Here is a 14,077-nt window from a genome sequence, read left to right on the forward strand (position 1 = left end):
ACTTCCTGGGTCTGCCCAGACTTCTTATGTGACTCTGTATGAAGTTATTTAATCTGTTATTATATGCTTGAATTTTCCCACTGGCACTTGCAGTGATGATAGTGTTGGTTTTGTGTAATTTAACTTTAAGCTCTTTCCTGTCTTCTCTGACTCTTTTACTGTGTAGTTCCTGCTGGGGGTACCTTGCCTGGAGCAGCTCTGAGGAGGGTTTGGAGTGAAGGGGGGAGCCCATGGCTGGCTCCTGACATCCTTTGCTGTGTTCCTGAATTGTTGGGATTGTGTTTGGGATTGTGTTTGGGATGCTCTGATGTCCTGTTGGTGGGATAGAACTTACATTTTTCCCTCATGGGTCTTTATACAATTAGCTGGTGGAGTTCAGATGTTCCTAAATACTCTGGGAAGGAATACAAGATGTGAATTCTCTGTGAAGAGCTCTGAACAGTCTATAGGAAAGTGTTATAAAACCTGAAAATATACTGCCAGCATTTCTAACCACTTGCTGAGAATTCTTCTCTTGATTCTGAGCTGCCCTCTCACTTAAATTTTACAGTAGTAATTTCCTGCACCAGTTAATTCATCTCAGCAATGACTCTTATCTCCCTCCTGTCCTTTTCAGACAGTTGTTAATGCTGTTGTTTCTTGATGTTATTAATATGGGTGATTAAAAACTTCTAATAGCTTCATTATTTTCCTTTAGAATAGCCAAGTTCTCCAGAGGTAGGAGTTGGGTTTGCAGGAGTCTGAATTCCAAGTTGAATGTGTGATGATGTGTTAAAGGAAATACTCCTGTGCTGAGGTGTCAGAGGCTTCAGGACAGAGAGCAGCTTCTAGTTAGGTGAATTCATTCATTTATTTATCTGTTGCTTTTCAGGGGTAGCATTTGGGCAGGTCTGTGTGCAGAGATGTCCATGATTAATACTGGTATTGGAGAACTCTCCCTTGAAAGGAAACAGATGAATTGTTAATTCTTGAAAGTTACCATCTGTTCTCAGTTCACGTCCTGCAGGAATGCTGCTCTGTGAATTTAACTGTTTAACCACAGTCCTGGTTCCTAGCTTGGGCTGCTGAGTTTGAGGCCTGGTGTGTACAGTCCAATTTGTGCTCATCAATTAGCTGATGGCAAACCCCATGTGTGTGCACTCAGAGCTTTCAATAAACATGAGAGAGTTTGGCTTGCAGTGGGAGAGCATCATATTTACTTTGGATTATCAATCTATTGTTGATGACAACCTATCAACCTAATTAGCTGTACCATTTTTAATGGCACAGCTAATTAATTGTGAATTTAAAATTAAAATTATAATCAGTGCTAACATGGGGGAAAGCAGTGAGGCAGATATTAAAACTGTTAAAAGTATAAGTATTCTTCACAAGATTGCTTCATGTGACACCAACCTGAATAATGTAAAATAGGACTGAAAAAAAACCTTAAAAATACGTGTTGAGTCACCCAAAACAGGTTTTGTATCTTTCTGTCAAAAGATGTATTTGTCACCATCTCTGCTGACAGATCTGAAAGAAAAAATGTAGATGCTGTTCCAGAAAGGGAAACAAAATCCTGTGTCTGAGCTCTGAAGTACTCAAGAATCTGTGTTTTTGTTAGGAACTTGTCCAGCTCTTAAGAAAAAAGTTCAGTTTGTGAATAGAGTTGGGCTCTGACCTTTTGCTGCACAGAAGTTCTGCCTCAGGGTGGGCTGTGCTGGGCTTACAGAGGATTCCCTGTGGTGGTGAAGGGATAAAATGTCACTCAGGACTGATACCATTTCAAATTTACATTAATCAACAACAAAATGGAGAGGATCTGCAAGTAGGGCTAGTGAAGAAAGGCCACATCTGAAACTTATTTAAAAACCAGCAGAAGCTGGGGAGAGTGCTGTGACTATCAACCTAAGAGAAAAAGGATTTCTTTGTCATGGCTGAGGGAAGTGGGAGAACTGAGTAAGATGGATTTGGAGCTCTGTTTTACATGGAGAGTGGTAGAAAATGTGCTCTAAAAGTTCTTGAGAGGTCTTTTATTCCATCCTCTTGCCCTGAGACAAGATCACCAAACCTGTATCTTGTCTGCAGATAATCCTTTATCATCCTTATTGTTGGAAATGTAAGTCCAAATCTCCCTGACTGCCATTTCAGCCCAGCAAGTCTTGCCTTATTCACTGGGGGTGGAGCAAATTATTTCCTCCCCTTTGTATTTTTTTTAAATTTCTGTACCCAGTGTCTTGTAGACTGACTACTCCCTTACCTTTGCCTGCTGTGGTAGGTCCCTTTTCCAGATTTCCATTTCCTTTGTGTCCTTTCCAGGTGGTCCAGCTCCATCTGGAAGAGCTGTGGGTACAGCCAGGGAAGGCTTTGTGATGCCAGGCTCCAGTAGATGGGTTGCTGGGTGTTTATCCCATTCCACCAACTGGCTTTTTACAATCTCCTTATTATCTTTTTCTCCTCTTTGGTTTATGATCTGCTAAAACATTGCTTCTTTTTCTGCAGAACTGCTGTGGGGTGAGTTATTTGCTGTTCTGAATTTAATTCCCCCTGCTAATGATGTGATTCTCCTTACTGAATTGTAGTAGTTTTGTCACATCTCTTCTCCAGTTCCTCACTGCTGAGCTCTGATCCTGTCACACAGCGATCTGACCACCCCCATCTTCCTTCCCCCATCTTGGTGTCATTTGCAGATTTAATAAGGATATTCTCCAGTCCATCATCCAGCTGTTAAGGAAATATTGAACAGCGTAGGTTTGGATCAGGTCCCTGTGGAATCTCTTCTGAAACATATTCTGTTTTGACAGCAAGCCATTGATTCTCCCAGAGAACATTTCAACCAATTTCACATTTTGCTCACATTTCCCCACTTTGCTTATGACAATATCAAGTAAGAATGTCATTCCATCAGCCATTAAGCCATAGTTAAGATACGTAGAGCAAGCTTTGGCTGGTTAGGACCTGGGTGGGAAATGTGAGCAAACAGACAGAACTTGTTTGAACTGAGGTGAATGACAGGGTCTGAGGGGTGGGAGGAACAGAGCAGTGTCTGGGGTCAGCTGGATTTGTGGATACATTGCTTTAGAGTCAGAGTGGAGGTGGGGAACTGAAGTCCTCAATGCTTCTCTATTTCATACCTTTGCATAAAACCAGCAGTTCAGAACATAAGACCTTCTATTGTTGAGAAATTCCAATAACTGATTTAGAAGTTTTCCATGAACTTTGCAGCTTTCTGCTAATTCCTACTCTGACTTCCACTTGTCTGGCCAAAAAAAAAAAATCAAGTTCTTTGTAGAAGGTCCAAGTTGGTAGAAGTGAGAAGTCTGTCAGGAGAAGTGGGTTTTAGATGAGATTTTCAAACTGGGGTGGTGAAAGACTAAGGAAGGAAATGTTGTAAAGGACAAGAGAAGAAAGTAGAGAGGAAATGTCTGGAAGAGAAAACAGAAGAAGCTGCACCATGGTCAGCTGTGAGGGGGGAAATGAACTTAAACCAGGAAAAGACTTTATTTGTTCTGGGTATTATTTAGATGATATCATCAGGAATTGGCCCAAGGTCAAGGCATTTCTTTAAATAAATGGTGACAAAGTTCTGAAGCCACAATAGCTAATGTATTTTTACTTTTATCACTCAGTATGGGCTATGATGTCAAACGGCAGCTTCTGGTTACATTATTAAAGCTATTATAAGTTTTGGGATTATCTTGGCCTTAGACTGCAGTTTTTTCCTCCCCAGAAGTTCAGGATTTTGGGGAAAGGGATGATCCAGGCAGAAAATTTGACATTTTCTGTGTAAATACATTAGAAGTGGGTTTTATGCAATAGTTGTGAACACCTTTGCTGTTGCCAGCAGATGTCACTGTGGATAGCAAATCCCAGCACTTAGGAGACAAAGGAGGTAATTTGCTAAATGAAAATTCAGCCTTTGAAAGTAGATTGGGGGGGGGGGGAGGGGGGGAGGCAAGAATATTTTTCCAGCAACAGACTTCTGTGAGCAAATAAAAATGGGTTTCTCACTAATGAGGACTTGTGGTTTTGCCCACTCTAATGCTGTGTTTGGTGGCTGCCTTCACCCGACTTGGGTAAGTTCCTGGTGCTCTGTGTGACCTCAGGGGGGGTGTCTGTGGGATTGTGCTGCTGCTCATCTTTATTTGGAAAGCCTTGAGTGTTTGGAGGGAGGTTAAAGCAGCAGTGATGTGCTGCAGTGTGTGTGTGTGTGTGCAGGGAACTGGCCGTGGAGGAAGTGGCTTCATTAAGGTTGATTTGGAGGGGGGAGCAAGATGAGGAAAAAAATTGCCCAAATGATTGGCTGGGAGAATAGCTCTGAATTATGGGATCCATCTGTTTCCTGTAATGAATTCATAAACCCATCAAACAATGACCTGAACGAATTGCTGAAGGAAAAAAAATAATACACTGGCATGATATGTTTAACGCAGTGAGGCATTGGCATTGTATAATCAAAAATTCTCCTCACATCCAGCACTTTGTAATGGAGCTGCTGTGTTTAATAGAAGCTGTAAATAAATCCTGTCACAGTAGCAGCCAAGAATGCACTTCTGGGTTTAACTGTTTCTCTTCTGGAATGTCTGGTCCTCGAAGGCTTTAGAAATGCAAGTTTTATAGAGCTGGAGTGGGGGATTCTGAGATACAGAGAAATGTTAATGAGGTGAATGAAAGGAAAAAGCTGCCATAAATCAGTATTATGTGGCTTAACCAGTTTCTTTCATTTATGCATGTTCTTTCCTTATGTCATAGAAATGTACTTAAAAGCTATTGTTGTAATTGAAATCTGTTAGACTGATCCTATTCATTATATTAATAAAATCCACCTACAATTGCTCGTAACACTTTTTTATGCAGTTGGGATTCCCGAGATTGTAATCATCAAAAAGCATATGGAGTAATTATTGGATTTGTTTGGGTAAAATTGGATTAAGAAGTTTAGATACCATTAAGTACTGATAATTATTACAAGCAAGCTCATTGTTTAGTGTGTGTACAGCTCGGAATGGAGAGTAAGCAGATACCCATCACAAACATCTTAAGAGCAAGCAATCTCAAGGCTTTCATTTTATGCCTTTAATTGTATTTTTACAAGAGCCTTTCCACTTAAATGTTTTTGCTTTAGCTCTTTAATCACGTGCTGGTTATGAAAATCACTGACTGTTAAATCCTTTCCCCCACACGATTTGAACAACATTTTTCGCATTCAGGCAAATTTAGCCATAAAATGGCTAAATTCTGTGTTTTAATTCCTGCCTTTCCAGCAGCTGCCCACATGCCATTAGCAGTGACAGTGGATTCCTTGCAGGTGGAGGGGTGGGCAGGCTGCTCCTGGGCTGCCAGGGCTCTCTGTGGGTTGGCAGCTCTGCCCTTGTGCCCACTGTGGGGAAAGCCCTTTGTGGGTGCTGCAGGGGGCACCCATCATCTCAGGGTGCAGCCCTGCAGGGAGGGGGATGGCTCAAGGATTCAGAAAGATGCTGTTATTGCCAATATCACACAGCAATTCAGAATTAGGACAGCCAGGGCAGACACTTGGAACATTTGGTATTTCTCACAGTGCATATCAAGTGAAAATTGCTGGTTAAACATTGCTGAGGATGGCTTTTAGAAGACAGTCATATTGTCTTTGTAATGTGTATTCTCTAAGCATTGTTGCTGTGTTTAAAGTCTAAATTCCAGACTTGTATGAAGCTGGAATTTAGGGCTCAAGCTCATTCGTGTGATGTTGTTCACTCTTCTTGCTTTATTCCCTGTCATTTTGTAATTAAACAGTTCTTTTCCAGCTACCATGATTTGTAGACATCGTATTCTTGCAAGAGCTTCTATTTAAGTACTCTTTAAAGACATTTTGATGTACAAAATAAAAATTACTTTGCTGTGTTGATTAGAGAAAAAAACAGTAGCGTGAATATGCAGAAATATTTTACTTCTAAAGCACGGTGATATTTTGATTTTCTTTGTTCTTTTCTCTCATCTGTGATTCAGATATGTAGAGGGAACATTGTCTCAAACACTGGGAAAATGGGTTTCTCTGGCCTCACCTTTGTGATGAAACACCTTTGTTTACATTAAAGTGAAAAGTGTTGTCTATTCTATGACTTGCATTAGTGATTTAAAAAAAATATATCCATATGCACACCTCTTTGGAAGTATCAGATATGATTTATATATACACAATATTGAGAATATAATGCTTTCTAAAAAGCTGCCTGTCTTGTTCTCTAAAATATGTTTCCAGTTAATTAATATTCCTCATGAAAATCTTGGGGCCAGACAAATCCCAGCTCTGCTGGCATCGTGCCAGTGAGTGGTTTCCATTCTCTTGTCCTTTTCCTCCTCTTCCCTGGCATTCCCTCTCAGCTGCTGGCACCAGGGGGTGTGTCCCTGCTCTGTCAGCCGAGCTGGAGCAGCTCCCTGGCTGCCATGGTGGGTTATTTTTGGTTGATCAGCCTGTGTCTGCAGTGCTCTGGGTGAACCTTGTGGTAAATGACTTTGCAGAAATCCTGAGTCCTTCAGATCTCACTGTTTGTAAATGTTTGCATCTCTGTGATGGTTGTGCTACTAGAGGTAAATGCTTACATTGCTGTAGCAGTAGTAGCAATAGCAATAGGAGCTAAAATAAACCCATTGCAATGAAGTCAGACTTATTTTCTTTCATGTGAATGATCTATTTGTATTGTGGAAATAGAATAGTTTTCACATGCCTGTTGAATATGCAGATTTGGTATTTGAATATAATTACTCTGCATATAACACAATACTTTCTATCTACTTTTTTAAATTTCAAAGTAAGGATAAACTGTTTGTTTCCAGAGGTGATTGTGTGTTTTGAAAAGCTAAGGAAGGTTTGTTCTCTGCTGTTCACATATTAGTGGTACTTCAAATTTTTTAATATTCTTAGAGTTCCTTTTTTGTTCAGACAGAACCACAGGTGAAATTATTTAGGCTTCCGGAACAAATAGCTTGGAGAAATGAAGTGCTGATGGTTCTTTCAGACTTTTTGGCATATTTTTGGTTGGTCAAGTCTCTGCTTGTTTTGAAGCCATCCTGGGCATTCCCTTGGTGCTGTTCACTGCTGCAGCTGTAGAAGTTGCTGTTTTCTAGGTGTGTCAGAGCCTGGAGAGAGGCTGACTTTGGGTTTGTAGTGGCTGTGGCAGAGTTCAAGCTACATTTGAACGGTGTTCTTGGGCACAAGGTGTGACTCCTGGGGAGGGTCCTGTGTGGGGCCAGCACTTGGGGGATGTTCCATGTGTGTCCCTTCCCACTCAGCATATTCTGTGACTGAATGAGCTGCAATTGTGCACTTGTTGGACATGGCTTGTAATGAGCTGGAGCAATGTTTGGTTCTGTTCATCCCAGAAGCTCCAAGAGTTTCTCTGGGTGACCAAAGAGCTCTGGCAGCTGCTGCCAGGTGAGCTGAGTCAGGGCTGCCATTCCCCAGCACCATGCCCACTCCCTCCTGCCTGTCCCCAAGGGACCTGGCCGTGCTGGTCACTCATGCCAGGTGTGCAGGAACATTCCAGGGTGGCCTGGCTGGCTCACTGCAGGCTGGGTTAGTGTGGGAGGTATCACATGTATGCCTGGAGCGCAGATGTTGGTGGCTGGGATGTCCTAAGTGTTTGATGCTGAGGTTTGGATAAAGACCACAAGAAAGCCAAAGTTTGTGTGAGTGCTGAATAAGCTGGTGGATCAGGTCTTTTAGCTTGTTTGTTTGGGAGCTTATTAGAAGCCTGAAAATGTTTGTTTTCATGGCTGTAGGCCCTGGGATTTGATGTTAATATTGGCAAGGTCACCTCAAAAAAATTGGCAAGGTTGCCCCCGGACTAAAAAGGCAGGGGGGCTCAAAGTGAGTGCAGCAGAAATGAGTGTTCTGTTCAATACTGAGTTGTCTCAGCTTTCTTTTGTCCTCCCTCCTGTTTTAAACCATACAGATGATTTGTTTCAGTAGGGCATAAAAGCTTCCAGTACCATCACAGAAAGTAAACCTACCCAAAAAGTAACTTCTCGGTGGCTGCAAACCATCAGTTTACCAATTACAGTTCAAAACCAACCTGCTAGCTTTTCAGTTCCTAAACCAATGATGATTATTTTCTTTTGCCCTAGTGCCAGAACCTATTAAGACCAGTTTAAGCCAGCCCCAACCTGCCGGTACCGGTACCAGTACTTCCACCAGCACTCTCACCAACAGCAGCAATGGCAAGCGCGCGTCTGCCAACGGGCAGCAGCCTGCGGCGTCCCGCTACCTGCCCCGAGAGGTGCCTCCCCGCTTCCGCCAGCAGGAACAGAAGCAGCTCCTAAAGCGGGGGCAGCCACTGCCCGCCGGGGCTCTCAGTGCCCCCGGCCCGGCGCCGGGCACGGCAGCAGCAGCGGGAGCCAGCCCTCCTCCTCCTCCTCCTCCTCCTCCTCCTCAGCAGGGAGCAGCGGCACAGCAGCATCCCGGCAAGGCGCAGCCAGGTAAGGGCGGGGCCGGGGAGCTGCTGCTGCAGCAGCGTGGGGCTGCCTCCTCCACTGCTGGGATGGGGTTTAAATGCCTTTTGAAAATTCCCGTTTTAAATGCCGTTTTGGAATTTTGTTTTAAAAATCCATTTGAAAATTTTCTTTTAAAATTCCATTTTCAATTTTCATCGTAAAATGCCGTTTGAAAATTTCATCTTAAAATGCCATTTAAAAAATTTCGTTTTAAAATGCCATTTTAAAAATACATTTTAAAATGCCATTTTCAAATTTCGTTTTAAAACACCATTTTCAAATTTCGTTTTAAAACACCATTTTCAAATTTCATTTTAACATTCTGTTTTCAAATTTCGTCTTAAAATGCCATTTGAAAATTTTGTTTTAAAATGCTATTTTAAAATTTTGTTTTAAAATGCCATTGGAAAATTCCAGTTTTAAAATGCCATTTGAAAATTTTGTTTTAAAATGCCATATGAAAATTTCATTTTAAATAGCCATTTGAAAATTCAATTTTAAAATTCCAATCCTCACCTATTACTTTTATTTTTACTTGTAATATCCTCATATTTGAGGATTACTTGAATTCCTGGCTATATACTCGTATTCTGGCACAATGTGCCATTTCTGGCATCCACTTGTAAAAGATTTTATTGGTTGTTCACATGCTCAGAGCTGTGGGGTCTCCCTCAAGTTTGTTTATTTTTCCCTTCATGTTTCTTTGGTAGCTATAATGGATGTTCAGGAAATGTAAATATTTAGTGGTGATTCTTACAGAAGCATTGGGAATTTGAATATTTACAAGTTATAGCTGTTATTCTGATAATTGTTATGCTCCTTGAACACTGTTTTGCATGTTTGTAAATAAGAAATAGTAACTTCACTTATGTTCTGTGACATTTTTATACCTTTGCCTGCTTATGCTCTCAATTATTGTTTTCACCTTAGGAAAAGAATACTTTGGGAAAAGTAGTTGAGTGTTTTAGGCCTTTTTACCACTTCAGTCTGTCCTTTGCAGGTCACAGAATGGTTTGAGTTGGAAGGGACATTAGGGAACAGCTATTTCCAGCCCCCTGCCATGGCAGGGACACCTCTCACTGTCCCAGGCTGCTCCAAGCCCTGTCCAACCTGGCCTTGGACACTTCCAGGGATCCAGGGGCAGCCACAGCTGCTCTGGGCACCCTGTGCCAGGGCCTGCCCACCCTCACAGGGAAGAATTTAATGCCAATATCCCATTTAATGCTGCCCTGTGCCCGTGAGAAGCCATTCCTCTTGTCCTGTCCCTCCATCCCAAGTCTCCCTCCAGCTCTCCTGGAGCCCCTTCAGGTCCTGGAAGGGCTCTGAGCTCTCCCTGGAGCCTTCTCTCCAGGTGAGCACCCCCAGTGCCCCCAGCCTGGCTCCAGGGCAGAGAGGCTGCAGCCCTTGGAGCATCTCCATGGCCCCCTCTGGACTCTGTCCTGCTCTCCATCCTTCTGATGTTGGGAGCCCCAGAGCTGGTGGGCTCTCAGACAGACACACAGGCCTTTCTTTGGGTGTTGGAAATTGGATGTTGAGGAGTAGGTCTCTTAGCTAACTTCATTTTCCTGAAGCTGCTGATGGGAATTAAGAGCTCTCTTCAATGGTGTGAGCTTTGCAGTGGGGTTGAGCTCAGTGCTGCACATCCCCTTTTCCATCTCTGCTTTGTGTGGATGTCAGGCAAAGCAGGGACTGCTCTGGCATACAGTTATCCATGGTTTAACAAAGTGATCTGGACTAAATCACAAAGGAGGAGTTTGATATCTTGACTATTACTCATTTCTGTGTGATCTCAAGTGTTACTCATTATCACTCATTAGCACTGTCAAACATCACAAAATCTGAATCTGAACTGTCTGCAGTTTTTCCCTTTGGGCATTAGTGAATCTTTCACTATTTTTGCTGCTGAGCAGAACTACAACAGAGAAAATTCTTTGGTGTTGTCCTTAGAAGTTTTAGTTGGATAAGAGAATAATCTCTCTCTGAAACTACAGCTTCTATGGTTATTGAAATACATTTGAAAATATCACTCAGCTACTCTCCAGAAACCTAAAACTGAACAGACAAAATGAAACAATTTATTATTTATTAAAGTGTTCTTTTTTAGGAAGGGAAGAGATTCTTCTTCTATATTCTCAAGTATTTGGCTTTGGTGAGATGGAAAGTAATCATTTCCCAGCAGTTCTCTAACTTTTCTGACAGCATTCTTCCTTGCAAATCCCAATTCATCAAGGATGGTTCTGGCATTCTTGGCTTCTTCTGGATTGGGAAATGTTTGTTAACTGTCAGACTAATGCTCTGTGTCAGAGATATGTTGATTATTTTATTTCCAGAATTCTGGAACCATAGCAATCATAGCATGTTCTGAGCTGGAAGAGACCCACAAAGATCACCCAGTGCAGCCCCTGCACAGACCCCCCAACAACCTCACCCTGGGCATCCCTGGCAGCCTCAGGGCTGTGCCCATTCCCTGGGGAGCCTGGGCAGTGCCCAGCACCCTCTGGGGGAGAAACCTTCCCTGAGATCCAGCCCAACCTCCCCTGGCACAGCTCCAGCTGTTCCCTCAGGTCCTGGGGAGCAGAGATTGGAGCTGCCCCTCTCATCATTATTTATGTGGCACACACAGAGCAGCCAACTGCAGTGGCTCAGGCTGCCTGAGGGTCAGGAGGCTTCTTCCAGGCATCCTTGTAGATGGATCTGAAGCATCTGTGTTTGAGTTTAATGAAACAAAGGCCACTGTAAATCAGAACATAACTCATAAAAGAACTTTCCTTGTAAGAGTGTAGTACGAGCTGTCTGACTTTGATCTTGCCAGATGCATTTCTACCTTGAGGCTTTATTTTTTCCCAATTCCTATTTTAACTTGCTGTATGTGTAGTATTGGCAACCCTCAGCAGATGTTTTACACTGTTGAATTTGTTCAGGGGTTTTTTTTTTTTTTTTTTTTTTTTTTTGCTTCTTTTATGTTACTATTGGAAAAATTCAGAGGACAGTAAAGGTCAGTAGAAATGAGAGGAAAAGAAACAGTGCAGCAGCTTTTCAGCTTCATTTTAGATTATTGCCCCAAACAAGTTAACCCAGATCAAACTCTTTGTAAAAGTGTTACTTAGCATCATGATCATGGAATGGTTTGGGCTGAAGTAACCTTGAAGCTCATCTCATTCCACCCCCTGCTATGGCTGGGGCACCTTCCACCAGACCAGATTGCTCCAAGCCCTGTCCAACCTATCACCAGCATCTCACCACCTTTAGAGTGGAGAATTTCTTCTTAATATTTCACCTCAACCCACCCATCTTCAGCTTACAGCCATTCCCTGGGTCCTGTCCCTCCATCTCTTGTCCCCAGTCCCTCTCTAGCTGTCCTGGAGCCCCTTCAGGCTCTGGAAGGGACTCTGAGCTCTCACTGGAGTCTTCTCCAGGTGAACATTCCCACCTCTCCCAGCTTGGCTCCAGAGCAGTGGGGCTCCAGCCCTTGGAGCATTTCCATGGCTTTCTGGCCTTACTACTCTCTGAGTAAATAATTTCTCCCTCACTTCAAACCTAAAGCTGCAATTTTAATTGCTCAGTAGCACTTTGTCCATAGAGTCACAATTGTCCTGTTGCTCTTTACTCTGTAAAGTCAAAAAGCAAAAATTTCAAAGGCACCACAAGATCTGCACACTGAACAGACCCCTTGGAACAGGATCTCAAACAAGCTAAATCTTGGCTACCTGTTGTCTGCTGACACAAGGTGGTGTTTAAAGATTCCAGTGCTGGCCTTTTGCACACAGAAAGAACTTGCTGAATTCTGGAGCTCATGTAGTTCTTTCCAGCAGGTGGAGCATCAGCTTATTTACTCACTGCAGGCACAGGAGGAAAAAAAAGAAATGTCCAGCTCAGCTTATAATGACAGCAGCTCTGTGCCTGGCTGCCCTGGGAGGCCAAGGGAGGAGTATCTCTCTCCTGAGAGACCTTTGTAGCCATGAATTGCATATATCCGCAGCCTTTCTCAGTCTCTCATACAGGGTTTTGTTTTCATCTTGTCAAGCATAAAGAGCAAAGAAGTAGGAAGAGTATCCAGGGAAGGCCGAAGCCTTTTCATCTCAGCTGTTGGGATTTGAGTGAGTGTTAAATTTAGAAAAAAATAGGGAATTCTGTATCCTGTAAAAATGAGAATTTTCCCAGAAATCTTCAACTGGTGTGTTTTTGTGAATATGAAAAAGAAGAATTTTAAACAGGAGAATTCTCACTAAGAGATACTTCATCAAAAGGAAGTTTTTTGCCATCCTCCTCTTAGCATCAGTAGGAACTGTTTTCCTTTAAATGTCTGTCTCTGGCTCCCTGGGTATTTGTTTACTAAAGAATCTTTGCAAGTAAAAGTTCTCTGGGGAAATGATGGGAAGGAACAAAAAAATCAAACTTGTTCAGAAGAGTCAGTGCAGGTACCTGAGCCATGTGCAAAGAGGAATTTTGTCTGCCTGACCAGCACCTGCAGTGTGGGAGAGGGATCCCTGCAGGGGCATTTTTGAATGTCCTCAGGGTGTAAAGGCAGAGATGGAGCAGTGCTTAGGACTCCCTCCCTGTCCTGCCCTGCCCAGAGCCCCTCAGACCTGGGCTGGCTTCTTTAGGCTTATCATGAACCACAGCAACACCATTTTTGGATGATCTGGTGTCATCAAAGAGTCAGGGTTGCCCTACACGAGCATCTTGTACCCAGAAGATTTTTGATGTGAGTTCATGTCTGTAGCTTTTCTTCGTACAGCATCATATCCCTTCAGAGTTAATTTGTAACCATAAATTTGTTAATTTATGCCTCCATGCTCCTTTCAGGCTTTATTTATAACTCCCCAGGTTCAAGGAATACTGTTAGTGTTAGAGAGTCACTGCCAGTCTCTCCACTCTAAAAATCACACTATTTTATCTCTTTATTCTCTTATCAGCAGCCCCTGTTATCTACTGCCTCAGCCTATCCAAAACACTTATCAGAACTTAACTGCAATGTCATGAATTAAAAAGGATGTTCTGCCAATGTAAGGCAAGTGGGAATTAATGGCCACTAATATATTCTTTGTCAGGTTTATCACCTAGAAGTATCAGTGAAGTGGATGAGAGTAGGGATTTTTTGTTTCTCTCTTAAGGTAATCTCTAAAATATTAACCAGACAAACTGTTATGGAATGAAAACATTTCAAATTGCAAAGAATATTTTAGAAATCTTACCCCTTGAAAGCAGTCTTTTATTCATTGTTAACAATTATGGAACTGTTTTCTGAAGTACTTTAGAGTAGAATAGTTATTTGTCTGGAATGTCTGTCTTGAGCTACAGAGCTTGTTCTTGACCTGCCCCCTCTGTAATCCTTTCCAGGATTACACTGAAGGAAAGCTGTATCTCTAATTTATGAGCAGTATTCTATTATCTAGTCTAGTTTGTTATTTTTAAAGTTGTGACTCTTTATCTCTTCCCTCCCCACTTTGTCATCTAACTCCACTAAATAAGTAAGTTGTTAATTTCCCTCATTAAGGTGGGAGGCATTTTCCTATTAATTGAATTATTGGAATGATCCTTTGCCATGTGATCTAAAAGAATTAGGATCATTTCTGGAAGCTACCATGGGAGATTAAAAATAACAAGTAATAGAGATTTCTTAGTTTCT

General features: G+C 42.3%; 1 protein-coding gene across 10 annotated transcripts in view; it reads left to right on the forward strand.

The window, feature by feature from the left end:
* TNRC6C (trinucleotide repeat containing adaptor 6C) overlaps window positions 1–14,077 on the forward strand; it is a 103,262-nt gene that overhangs the window by 36,705 nt on the left and 52,480 nt on the right. For all 10 annotated transcript variants that reach the window (XM_059864587.1, XM_059864581.1, XM_059864582.1 and 7 more), the window contains exon 4: window positions 8,083–8,433. In XM_059864587.1, the coding sequence (XP_059720570.1) occupies window positions 8,083–8,433 (351 nt within the window). The remainder of the gene's footprint in view (window positions 1–8,082; window positions 8,434–14,077) is intronic.

This window comes from Haemorhous mexicanus, chromosome 20, assembly GCF_027477595.1.
Source record: "Haemorhous mexicanus isolate bHaeMex1 chromosome 20, bHaeMex1.pri, whole genome shotgun sequence".
In the NCBI taxonomy this organism is placed as follows: Eukaryota; Metazoa; Chordata; class Aves; order Passeriformes; family Fringillidae; genus Haemorhous; species Haemorhous mexicanus.